The sequence below is a fragment of the Protopterus annectens genome, chromosome 9.part0 (genome assembly GCF_019279795.1).
Source record: "Protopterus annectens isolate FY-2018-M chromosome 9.part0, PAN1.0, whole genome shotgun sequence".
Taxonomy (NCBI): domain Eukaryota; kingdom Metazoa; phylum Chordata; order Ceratodontiformes; family Protopteridae; genus Protopterus; species Protopterus annectens.
Window position 1 is genome coordinate 1,713,761,167 of NC_056743.1, and position 13,783 is coordinate 1,713,774,949.

The window sequence follows — 13,783 nt, forward strand, 5'->3', positions numbered from 1 at the left end:
TCTGAAATTGGTACTTTTTCATTATTGGTTCATACATTTTCTTTCACTGCTTACTGGACAAAATTTTCAAAAGTTGTTGTTTTAAATAAAAAATGTTGCGGTATTAAACAAGAAATACATTTAAAATGAAGAGGAAGGTGAATCAAATAACATATTCATTGATGTGTGGTCCTAAAAATACATGCAGTGTTTATGGGCGTATGGTTTGAAAACAGTCTGGTGACCAATGTACAATTAATCAGCCACTGACTAGGTGTATTTTCAATGAATGTAAGTTTCAGCTAATTTTCAATGAATGTGAGTTTCAAGATTCAAGACAAGAGAAGTTTACTGTTGCTCATGCTAAATCTGTTTTCAATGTGCAACTGTTTTGTTTAAGAAATTGCTACCAGTGATTGCACTGGATTTCATATTCTCTGCTCTGGACATTCACAGAATCTTCCACTCAAAAAACACCTACTGTTTAGGACCCCAGTCCAGGAAAAATAGGTTCACAAGAAATTGTTAGGCTAGCTTGGAGTATTATAGGTTCATAGGTTATTACTAGGCTATCTGCCCTTATGGGTCATTTTAAGCCTAGCCAACTACCCAGTGTGAGAATAAAACCCTGCACCTTGTGTTTGCAAGGTAAACACCTTAACCATTATGCCAACCTCCCACCTACTCCCACCTACTGTTGTAGCTACTGTTGTGGGTCATTTTAAGCCTGGTCAAATTCCCATAAAGGTAAGAATCACACCCTGCAGCTTGTGTTTGTGTGGTAAACACCTTAAAAATGATGCCAACACTCAACCTCAAATAATTGTCAAGTGATGAGGGTGCTGGTTGTAGAAAATCAAGAAGATATGCCGGGACATGGCATATGCCAGACAGCAGTGAAAGAAACTAAAAATAAAGAGAGAGAGAGAGAGAGAGAGAGAGAGAGAGAGAGAGAGAAAAAAAAAAGAATTCTGTCATTCATTAAGGCTGTGCTATTTTCCTCACAGCTCATATCTTTATTGCAAGAATGTAAATAGTCTTGTATTTTTCTGGCCATAGGTCCCTGTAATCATTAAATGTTATAGCAGTATGTTCTTTTTAAAGTGACAGACTTACCATATGATATAACTTGCTCTTGCTTTTCAATGGACATATTTCTAAATGTTGCATTGCATTTCAAATACTGTTCACCTCCCTGAATGGAAAAGCGAGCCTCTGCCAAAACAGAGTGACCTACGGTGTGACGTGTTGTTGTCAGTTCTGTACCATTAAGTAACAACTGGACTTTCAGATCTTCTGGTGGATGTACATTGGAAATCTCGCATTTCACAGTTGTAGTCTGATTCACTTCTACTGCTTTTGGAACAGTTAGTGTCACATTTTCTGGAAAAGCTGCATACAAATGAAAGAAAACCATTATACAAATAAGGCAGTAGAAAGATTTATGCATGTACTGAGACTTAGCAGTAGAAGAGGTAACAGGGATACTGCTCACTATAAACTATGAATTGTACAATCTATAATAGAAGGCAGTATAATAGGGTCTATATTATTTGAATGAAAGTTCAAAATATCAATAGCTGTAAACAGTGAAAATGCCGGACATTGAATCCTGTATTGTGGGAGGGCTGTGCCCCTCCCACACCCCACGCTAATTATATATACCAACTCTGAGATTGCACTACAGTGAGGAAAGGGCAAATTTCCCAATCTTCACTGTACCGCAATCTTACAAAACACACATTGATGTCTGCCATTTTCGCTGATTAGAGCGATTGATATTTTGAACTTTCATTCAAATAATATAGACCCGTATAATAGCATTATAATCTAATGTGACAAGGAAAAGTTTTTATTCAGTTATTTCTATATTAAAGAGAGGCTGAAAGGAATGTCAGAGAATAGCATCCCCACTACAGTTTCTGGCAATCTTTGTTCCCATAATTATTCACTGAATCTTATAAAAGCCATTAACAGTTAAAGTAAACTAAAATGCATTTACCCCAGCCTGACAGCACAGAGGTCAGGGGCCTAGATTCAAATCCTGGTTGGGACCCAACTGGGCAGCAGCAGTATCTGTACAGAACAAAGACCTAGCAATCTACTTCCATAATATGCTATGAGAACCCTATGGGACCTAACCATGAGTCAATTTCAACTTGAGGGTATCTAACTAAAAGTTAGTTCTATATTTCTACAGCACTTCTGTTTTTAAAGAATAATGTCACCAAATCAGTTTCCGGGAACATACTGATGACCAAGGATTCTCTGCTACAAGAAAAGTTCAGTTGTGTAAATTAATTTTACTACAAAACTACAAGTTTAAATGATCACTGCTGCAGTGGCCTTATATGAAGAGTACACTCCATTGAGGCTTACAAGGGTCAAAGGTCAGCGTGTGCTTTCCTTTGTTGGGCAGATAAGTTCCCTCTGGGGAACACAACTTCCATTTTCTTATTTTTCATTGATATTTTATTGCTTTCCTCTTCAGGAAAGTTATTTTAAAGCTAGCAGTGTTGTGTTTTAGAAGACTTGAGAGTCTTGAGAGTGTAACATGCTTTTACATGGAGCACTCATTTCTGTCAGTTTAAAAGTAGTGTTAACTAAATGATAAAATATTTTCTGTGGAGAAATTGCATGTATTTTTTCTATTGTGGGTCTGCCATATTATTTGAAAGAGTTGGGAAAATCAAAACATTTTCCACCTTTTGATTGGATCTGTTTTCCGAAATTTGGTAATACAGAATTACCAAAATGTCAGAAATGTTAACCACGGAATTGACATTCAAACTCTCAAAGTTCCAGTGTCGAAATTCTATGTTACCAGTTATGTTTTTGCAGGGGGGGCAAGCAAATCCAGCATGAAGAACATTTTTGGCATTCTAGAGAAGTACCAGATATTTTCTGTCTGTTTCATTATAGCTAGCTAATAAAATCGGGTTAGTACTCTTTCCATGGTTTTGTCCATCCTTAGGTGACCTTCTACCTTCTAATAAGTAACTCTTGCCTAACTTCATTATTGGTGTCCTACAATCATTTGTCATTAACAACTGATGTAGAATTTTTTCTCTATCCTTATTCATTCTACAAAAGAGGTCATCTTTATATTCAGAATAGGGGTTATATTCAGAGTAGGGGTTATATTCAGAGTAGGGGTTATATTCAGAGTAGGGGTTATATTCAGAATAGGGGTAAGAAGAGGAGCATCCTGTTCACTATCCTTTTCTACAACCTTGGTTACACAGTCTGTCTTACCTTAAAGTATCATTTTCCTGCATGCAACACCTCAGGTGTTTGACTTCTTCCATTTTTGTTTTAGTTCATATGTTCATAGGTAGGTACTAGGCTATCGGCCCTGGGGCCTATATAAGCCTAACCAAAAAGGTTCCATGGCTTTTGTCACCCAAGAAAATTATTTTCCTGTGCACCTGTCAAGCAGTGCCGCAGAAGTGATACCCGAGGTGAATTTTCTATTTCCCATCCAGCCATGAAGATTTTTCTTAAAGAAGGCCAATGAGGAGCTTTGCTTGACATGAATAAGTAGTTTGTTCCAGAGTATGGGAAGTCTCTGGGACATGAATCTATCCCTCCAGCATGTTCTGTTTATTGTGATGACAAGGTTTAGGTCACTAGAGCGTGTAGCTCGCAGGGATTGGGATTTCTTTAAGTGTAGCATGTCCAACGGCTCTGGGTTTGACATAGCTTTGTATGTTAGGCAGAGATCACCTCTGAGTAGGTGATATGTGACAGAGTACAGCTGGAGTTTTTTGAGACGATCTGCGCATGGCATCTGTTTGAGGCAGGTAATCCTCTTAGAGAGGTACTTCTGTGGCTTTCCAATTGTTGTAGGTGTCTTGTGAAATACATGCCAAATGGGGCATTGTAGTCTATAATGGGTGTGATGAGGGATGAGTAGAGAGGAACAATGACCTCCTTTTTTCTAGAGAAGAATCCTTTTGTGATGAGCTGTGCCATGTAGAAGGATTTCCTGACTACTGTGATGATGTGGTTATGAAAGGAGAGACTACTGTCCACATGTGTTTGGAGGTCTCATCACAATTTCAGTGTTTAGTGAGCTACCGCCTATGTGGTAGTTCATGGGTACCGAGTTTTCCCCAGAGGGGATGACAGTGCACTTCTTGTCATTGAGCTTGAGGCCATGACTTTGACACCAAACATCTGTCACTTTGAAGCCCTTTTGTAGAATGCCTGCATCATTAGGTGATTCTCTTATGGCTCCCAGTTTGCAGTCATCTGTGAACTTTGTTAGCCAAAAACCTTCTGTGTTGGCCTGCACTTCAGAGAAGTAGATGCCAAACAGGAGAGGACCCAGGACCAAACCCTGTGGTACCCCACTCATCACTGGTCTGAAGACGGACTTGAAGTTGGCTACTTTTACTGTGTGGGTTCTCTCAGTGACCCATTTGGCCACCCATCTTGTGACATAGGGATTTATGCCCAGTTCAGTGAGTTTATCTATAATTCCAGAGTGGGGGATGGTATCAAAAGCCTTGGCGAGGTCAAGATAGGCTGTGTGCACTACCTTGCCCTCATCTACTGCTCTAGTGACTGCTTCAAAGAAGTCAGTCAGATTTAGTAGACATGATCTACCTTTTACAAACCCAGACTGAGTGGGGTTCAGGGTTTGGAGGTTATCTATGTCTTTGTTTATAAGCTCCAAGATGATACATTCCATGGCCTTGCAGACCAGGCTCTTCAGGCTAATGGGTCAGTAGTTTCTGGGGTCTGTGGTGGCACCCTCTTTATGGAGTGGGATAAGCATCGCTGTATGCCATTCAGTAGGCATATAGCCTGAGGTGAGGCTATGATTGAACATGGTACTTAGGTGGGGTTTCACTTCATTCTGTAGTTCGTGCAGTATGCAGCTGGGGATGTTGTCTGGTCCCATGGATGCTGTGTTCTTGGTTTTGGAGAGTGCGGTCTTTACTTGTTCATCTGTGATTATAGGGGCTTTGCATTCTTCTGGTATTAAGATGGGTCCTTTGAGGGTGAGAGGGGGGTAAAGTTAGCACTGAACCTGTCTGCCAGGTTCTGCCAAAAAAAAAAAAAAAAAATTAAAAATAAAAAAAAAAATGTTGGCAATATCGGTTGGTTCTGTATATTTAGTGCCATTGTGCTGTAGCTCAGAGCAGATCTAAGTGTTGCTATTGAGATTCTTGACATAGCTGTAGAATGATTTGTAGTTGTCTTTGGAATGAGTGGCGATTTTATTTGCATAACTGGCTTTGGAGGATTTTATGAGAGATCTCACCTTCTTGCTGAGGCTGTCCAGGGAGTTCCTCCCATCTTGGGATTTTACTCTTTTTTGCAACAGCGTCTTCCTTCTGTTGTAGAGTTTGTTTATGGCAGGGGATCACCAGATTGGCTTCCTTTTTCTGGAGGATAGCGTCTTGGTTCTGTTGGGGATGGCACGATCCATGCACTCGTGTATGTGTTTATACAGTGAATTTGTGTAAGATTCAGCAGTCATACCTCTATTTTCCATCTGCATGGGTGTTGTGAAGTCTGCCACTTCTGTCTTAAGAAGCATGAAGTTGGCTTTGAAGTAGTTTTTGACAGTGGTTTCCTTAATGGGGGTTGGATATGGATGTCTGGGGTGATTAGCTTGTGGTCGGATCTGACCAGCGAGGAGTTGACCTCTGGTGTGGAACACCGGTTATCCATATCGGTAATGACCAGATCCAGGATATTGCTGCCCCTGGTGGTGGTGTGGACAAGCTGATCCAAGGCATTGGAATTTATGTATTCCAGAAAACACTGAGCGAATGCGTTGGTACATGAGTAGTTAAATCACCCATAATTAAGGTATTGGGTTGTACCTTAATATTTTCCAGTATCTTAAGAAATGAAGTTTGGGAATCCTGGGGCATGGTGGGGGATCTGTAACAAGCTACAACCTGGACTGCAGTCTTGCTTAGTGTTAGTTGCACATAGATAATTTCGGATGCATTATGTTGAGCAACTAGTTCCTGTGCTAATGCTTTTATAAATTCATTTACATACTTTTGTCTGGTGGTAATTCTTATGTTAGGGTTACCTGTCAGCTCACTTTCATAGGTTCATAGGTTGGTATTAGGCTATCAGCCCTAGGGCCTATACAAGCCTAGCCATAACAATTCCCTGGCTATTTCTTCTCACAATATTTACTTCCCTGGACCCCTGTCTAGCAGGGTGACTGACGTGATCCCCAGGGTGAATTTCCTATCTCCCATCCAATCATCAAGGTTCCTTTTGAAGAGGGCCAAAGAGGTGCTCTGGTTGACATGTATGGGCAATCTATTCTAGAGTCTGGGGAGTCTCTGTCATCTCTTCCAGTTTTAGATTTCTGTTGTTCTATCATTAGAGCGTGTTTTTGGTAGCAGACAGGAACCCTTTTACTGCCTAATCATAACCAAATTCTAGCTCATTTGTAGTGTGTATAATAACTTTCTTCTACTGCTTTTGATACTGGACCTCATTATGAATGGCACATTGCCTTGATGCCCCCCCCCCAATTCTCATGTGGAATAAATGTGTCAAGCTGCCGCTCTACCTCTTTCTTGTTAAGTATATCAGCCTGATAGATTGTGCCTGTTGATTCCCTTCCTCCCACATTTCTGCAATGCTTTAAAATGGGAAGATTGTTTTTTAATATTAAATTGTCAGTACAGCCATGAAATGTAACAGTTTACCTAAAACTGTTTGAATTTCTACATGTGTAGGTAACAGTGCCTAAGCAGAGGGCATTCTTTGTACGTGTGTGCGTGTGTGTGTGTGTATGTGTGTGTGTGTGTGTGTGTGTGTGTGTGTGTGTGTGTGTAACAGGATACCCTTTTTCTGTCATTATGAGTGCATAGTACCTCCATTTTTGGTTGTTGTTAAACTTATGCTTACACACCAGGGGACCCTGGCATCATACTTCCAGAATCTATCAGGTACTGAACATGCCTTCCTTCTAAACACACAGTGCAATTTACTAGCTTGGTTGTAACACAATGACAATGCTAACTATCTCAATTATCTTAGCTGTAATTTAATTGCACTCCATAGGGACTACATCATTTAAAGTATGCATTTGGTTTCACAGTTCTACTAGTAGCACTCTCTTCAGTATAAGTAGAACAGATCTTACAATGTGACCTCTTCTCCTACATTTGAAATAAAATTAATTCATTACTTGTTATTTTTTAACAGACGGTAGTATATTTCTTACCACAGTTTTAGAATTAAAAGTAGACAATTCTGTCTTAAACATTGTGTCATTAACTAATATGCATTCTACTAAAGTTATTAGCTTATCAGAGTTCTTGGGATCACTTTGTAATAACTGTTTTCTTGTTTTACAAGAAAAGCTCTTTTAAACCTGTCTACTACTAACATTTTAGCATTATCAATTTGTTGTTGCTAACATATTCTAACCAAAGCTTTAAAATATTGGTTTGTCAACATTAAAATTCCAGTTATAAAATATTATTTGTACTTCAGAGGTAATTCTAGCCCTAGCTACAGGTTATTTTTTTCAGTTGGCCGTAGTCTATGTAATCTGTTCCCTCTATTTCCAGACAGTTCTCAGGGCTTCTCTTGTCAGCTGAAATGGCAGGATGTTTCCCAGTGCACTTGGTACCAGTTTTCTGTGGTGGTGTAGTTCTGAAATGCCACCAGCTATGATTGTATGTCATCTGCCTTGGATAGTTTATTCACAGGAAGCACAGTATTGAGATTTGCAGATACAATGGCCAGCAAAACTAGCTGTTGCTGTAGTTGTACCACCTCCTGCTCCATTTCTACTTTTGCTTCTGCAAACATTTTCAGAAACTCCTCTATGGTTAGGATTGCTATCAGTACAGGGAAAAGGTTTTGTAGCAAACACATCAACTCAACAGCAATACATCAGGGAACATACTTATCGGGAACTGATTGTGTAATATGTTTTTGTACTTGGCAGCAGAGGTATTATGAGGAACAGCACACAGCAAGTCCCTGGTTAACTGCCTACATTCTCCACCAGTGTAAAGTTGAAGGAAACAATAACAGCATATATATATATATATATATATATATATATATATATATATATATATATATATCATCATCTTCTTTCAGCTGTTCCCGTTAGGGGTCGCTACAGCGAATCATCTGTTTCCATTTCTTCCTGTCCTCTGCATCTTGCTCTGTCACACCAACAACCTGCATGTCTTCTCTTACCACATCCTCTTTTCCTGTTACCTGGTAGCTTCATCCTTAGCATCTTTTTCCCAATATACTCAGCATCCCTCCTCAGCGCATGTCCAAACCAACGTAATCATGCCTCTCTGGCTTTGTCTCCAAACCTTCCAACCTGGGCTGACCCTCTAATATACTTATTCTTAATCCTGTCCAACCTCGTCACACCCTGTGCAAATCTTAACATCTTTAACTCTGCCACATCCAGCTCAAACTCCTGCCTTTTTGTCAAGTGCCACTGTCTCCAACCCATATAACATAGCTGGTCTCACTACCCTCTTGTAGACCTTCCCTTTCACTTTTACAGGTATTCATCTGTCACAAATCACTCCTGACACTCTTCTCCACCCACTCCATCCTGCCTGTACTCTCTTCTTCACCTCTTTTCCACACTCACTGTTACTCTGAACTATTGACCCCAAGTATTTAAACTCATCCACCTTCGCCACCTCTACTCCTTGCATCCTCACCATTCCTCTATCCTCCCTCTCATTCACACACACACACACACACACACACACACACACACACACACACACACACACACACACACACACACACACACACACACACACATCTATCTATCTATCTATATATATATATACACATTTATACATTTTTATATACATACATATATATATATATATAATATGTATATATATATATATATATATATATATATATATATATATATATATATATATTACATGAGTTTATAATGAATAGTCACCAGTAAGTTAAATAAGTTTTATTGAAACACAAAACATAGAACAAACTCATTGGTGGTTAATGATAAATGGTAGAATCAATGTGCATCACTACTTTCAATTAGGATACAGAGGATTAGGTGTTAATTCCAAAACTTTTAACAGTGTTTGCATTAAGAGATGCCATTATATTTTATTTCAGAAGTGCATAAGTTTCCAAATTCTTGAATACTTTGACTAAGTCAACCCTAAAAGCAACTGGCATTAATATAAAGCAGCAAAATTTCATGTCTTTGAGATATTGAAGGAAGATGGACTAGATGGAAACCAAATATGGAAACAGATACAGTGTGCCTTTCAAAACTTGCTCCTTAGTGAGTACTTGTAAGGACACATAGTACTTTTGAGAACAATGAAAGCAGCCACCTCAAATGTCAGGAACTAAGTAAAACTGTAATAAAGCCACTGTTTAGATCCTTCAGCTTAAATGGGACTTTTTTTGTTTTTGTTTGTTGTATGCTGCTTGGCCTGAATGTTCATTATATGCAGAACATGATGAAAGACTGATCTCAGAAAGTTTTTTCCATTTGAAATAATGTGATTTGCTATAAGTTTACTTAGTTTCTGATCATTATAATAACCATTTTCATTGTTTTTGTGCTATTTATTTTCTTGGCACTCTAACGAACATTAAACATATATATATATATATATATATATATATATATATATATATATATATATATATATATATATATATATATTGTATTTACTCATTTAATATTTTTCTCTTTTGCTGAAAAATGCAGTTCATTTCACTGAACACAAGATATTTTATTTTTAGTGTTTTTCAGGTTGCTTTTATCATTCAGGACTAATTAAAGTGGACAAGGTTCAAACCACTGAAGAAAATTAAAAGTATGTCTTTTGTAGAGGGAAGTTGCCCTATGCCTGTCCAAGTGGGGAGCAAGCCTGTCCATCCCTAGACTTGTATACACTGACTCCCCATTTGTACAAGAATGAAGAAGGGAGAAATAATGTAAAATAAAGGCATCACTGGTGACACCCACTTAAAAATTGCAGCTGTGGTAATTTCCTATAAAATTTAGCAGTGACTGGGGTGGCCAACATCAGGAGGTTGAATACTGTGAGTAGTGTCATTGCAGAGCTGGGTATGGGGGAGTGTAGGGATCCTGTTTTGTTTATCAGATGAGATCATGCTCTGATCTTAATACAGAGATATTTGTTAAATATCATTATTGTTGCTGTATAGTGCCATTGCTAGTCACAATGCTTACATTACATACTCAGCGAATAATTTATAGAATCTCACACAAAATATTGCTTAATGTTTTATGGCTGATCTGATGACTGCTTACCTGTTATAAAAATAACATTTTAATTAGTAAAAAGCTGTGGTTGGAAAATTGAAATTTATAGCCTTAAATGCTCAAATTATTTTTTTTTTATAAATGGATTAATGTGTGAAAATTGACGCTATAGATGTGGCATGATTCAGTTAAGCCATTTGATTTTGCAGTGACACAAACCGCTTGAAACATTATATTTTATATAATTATGTCATGTAACCACACCCATTATACACATAAATATACTACGTTTATATTTTATTTTTAAATTTCAAACCACTTAGAAGCAATTGGTCCCACTCTTTGATCATATTGATTGTTAGTTTTGCCCTACAATAGTGGAGATCAGTTTGCCATGTTAAGGCAGAGAAAGGATATTGATAATTAATATGGAACATTTAGTCAGGGGTCATTATTCAAGAAAGAAGTAGTGAACAGTGCTTGCATTTAAAGATTTGGACAATATTCAGGGGTACATTAGGTCTATTTGTGCTCTCGCTGGGTTTGGAGACCAGGGAAGAAGTTAAGATACACACGTGAAGTCTGGTGTTACACCCAAAATCTTATTCTAATAGTGGAATAGATTTGTGTTTGATAGTCATTTTATTTGATTTTGTTGACCCTTTAAAATATTGTTAAGAGATATTGGCAAGAGAATCTGTTCATCCATTCAATTATTTGATTTTTTTTAGAAAATTTAAGAGAAACTAACAAATTATGCCATAGCCTTGGAATTATGAGTGCACAAATTATGGTTTTGGAAATGAAGGCCAGCATAGAATAACATAGGTCTTTCCCTTATTATTGTTATAGAGAAGCAGACCTGAAAACAAATAAATTATAAAAATATGGGCATTTATGAGTCATACAAGATTTTAGAAATGTAAAAATTTAATTTTATGATGTACAATAGTTAAGATGCACAAAAAAATAAATAACATTAAGAGAGTGAAGCAAAAACAGAAGAAGGATCCGGACCACAGCAAATAAAATCATATATTTAATGAAAAATGACACAGGGTAACCCTGTATCTTTTTTCATTAAATATATGATTTTATTTGTCGTGGTCTGGATCCTTCTTCTGTTTTTGCTTCACATTTTGACTACTTTGTTGAAGCATCTGTTTACCTGCACCCTGGTTTCTTTTTGGATTAACATAGAGAGAGTATTTTAATGCTGATTAGTTGAATTCTGTTTTTTAGAAACTTTATTCATTATAATGCGAGAATAAGAGAAAAAGGGGGAAAAAAGAAGAAAAACTATTTTTGTTGAATTATTTTGCTGAAGGTTCACACTAGAACTAACAATATATGTCTTTAACTCTTCTTTACAGTTGATATTCCGTTATATTTTCCTGCTAATAGTTTTGATTTATTTCAGTATTTAAAATCAGATTATTTACCATTCAATCTCAAAGTAATAGTATACATTTCAGTTTAGCATAATTCTGATTATACTGAAGATAAGGTAGCGTAGTGAATGTCAAAATGGAAATATGCAGGTCAGGAAGTTTCTCCCACCCTAAGGTGGCACGGTCCCTGAGAAGGTGTATTCACAGGTGCAGCACTGTGTACTGGGGCAGAGGGAATGGAAGGAATTTCTTGTGAAAGTCAACATTGTCCTTTATTACCTTTTCTTTTTAATTTATCTACTGTACAATGTTAAGACATTACATGAATTTGTGAATTACTGAAATGATGGAGTTATCAGTTTTTAGTGAAAAGCATATAGGTAGGAGCTTGAAGAAAATGTAGGTGCTTATTACAAGACTTGCACTGAATAATGGCGCATTATAATGAAAAAGCAAATTAATATTATGCTAATGCATGCTGTGTATAAAATAATTAGATTCTACTACTGCTATTCACCAACCCATGCTCTAGGGTCATTAAGATCCACATTAACTAGTGCCAGTTTAGTCTGACTGGCCCTCACTTTAATATCTTATCTGAAGAAAGGGTATTTACTTTATTCTACAATTAGCTGGAAATAGATACATTTAATAGTGTGGAAGACATCCCGCGGTAGGGCTAGCCACCTGGTGGTGTAAACCTTGGCTCTAGATGATTTTCATTGTTGAAATGACACCCCAACCCTATGTGCAAAAATGGGAAAAAGGAGTTGTGGATGGATGGATTGGTATGACCTGAAAAATACACTAAAAAAACTATACTTTTTAAAGGAACATAAAGGAAATTATGATGTTATGACTTACCATAAACTTTCAAGTTCACAGAAGAGTTAGTACAATGAACTTCACCAACAGAACTGAGGTTAAGTTCTGCAGAACATGAGAGGTTTCTCCCGTGATCTGATATTTGTGGCGTGAAGGGGTGGGACACAGTCATATTCTGATGTTTTTTCTGATTGTCATGTGGATAATCTTGTACAATAAGCTCTTCATTGCCTTTCAGTATCTTTATTGTCAAGTTCTGCACAGGACCAACATTCGGGACAGTGCAGGTCAGATTATAAGTTTTATTCACTTCCATTTCATGTAATGGTTCAAAAATGATATTTTCTGGGAAATCTGTAAGCAAGAAAAAAATCATTGTTAAAGTATTTCAAACTTCAAGTGTTAAGCAAACATTAAGCAAAAGCTTATTAGTAAAGTGTTATTTTCTATGTCACATTAAAAATCAAATCTTTAAAGCGCCTACTGGCTAGCGCATAAGACATTTCAAAGAAAACTAATTTTATGATAACAACTGTTGGACTGCAACATTCTATCACAGTATAATTCATCATAATATTTAAACGTTCAATTACATTTCATCACATTTTGCTGGAAACCGAATCAAGGAATTTATAGCAGGTGTTGTGGAATGAGGTTTTTATCCAATATGACAATGGAATTTTACTCTACAGATCTCAACAGACTTGATGAGGTTTGTGGGCTAACTATTATACATAGAACAAAAAGTTGTCTTTTATAATGCTATTATGCAGATCATAGCTGGCTGAATGTGCAAGTAATCAAACAAGCAATCAGTGAAAAAGGATGTAGTAACCAGTCAAGTGGCGCCAACAACAGAAGACAAACCATCTACTTTTAATAAATACATCTGATTTTGACTTAAATATGTATAAGTAAGTACCCCTCTGAAATTAAGAGATGGGTCTAACCAAGTTTTTGCTACCATGCTGCAAAAGCATTGTTCTCCTCTACGTCAGAATTCATATCTGTCAGCCATGATTCGTTGCTTCACAACATTTGTGAACAAATTCAGTGGCAGGGCATTCCCCAAATATAACTGCTGTAGCTCCATATACACTGTTCTAATCTTTCAGAACTCAGGCTGTTACTGTTCACAGTTTATTTCAAAATTGTAGTGAGGACTGGAAATAGGCAAATATGTATAAAGATGACACCAATCTAGGAATGCTAGTGTCAGATGGGGGTAAGCCTCAGGATAAACTTCAAGAGAAATGGGGAGTGAGGAAAAAGATAACAGTTCAGTTTTAATGTCAAAAAGTGTAGAATGTTGTACTTGCAGTAACAG

The 13,783-nt window shown here is 37.2% G+C and overlaps 1 protein-coding gene across 2 annotated transcripts in view; it reads right to left on the reverse strand.

Moving 5' to 3' along the window:
* Positions 1 to 13,783, reverse strand: part of LOC122812229 (intercellular adhesion molecule 1-like) — a 79,346-nt gene that overhangs the window by 22,049 nt on the left and 43,514 nt on the right. For both annotated transcript variants that reach the window (XM_044084583.1, XM_044084582.1), the window contains exons 3-4: positions 12,496 to 12,810; positions 1,096 to 1,371 (exon numbers count right to left, since the gene is read on the reverse strand). In XM_044084583.1, coding sequence (XP_043940518.1) covers positions 1,096 to 1,371; positions 12,496 to 12,810 — 591 coding nt within the window. The remainder of the gene's footprint in view (positions 1 to 1,095; positions 1,372 to 12,495; positions 12,811 to 13,783) is intronic.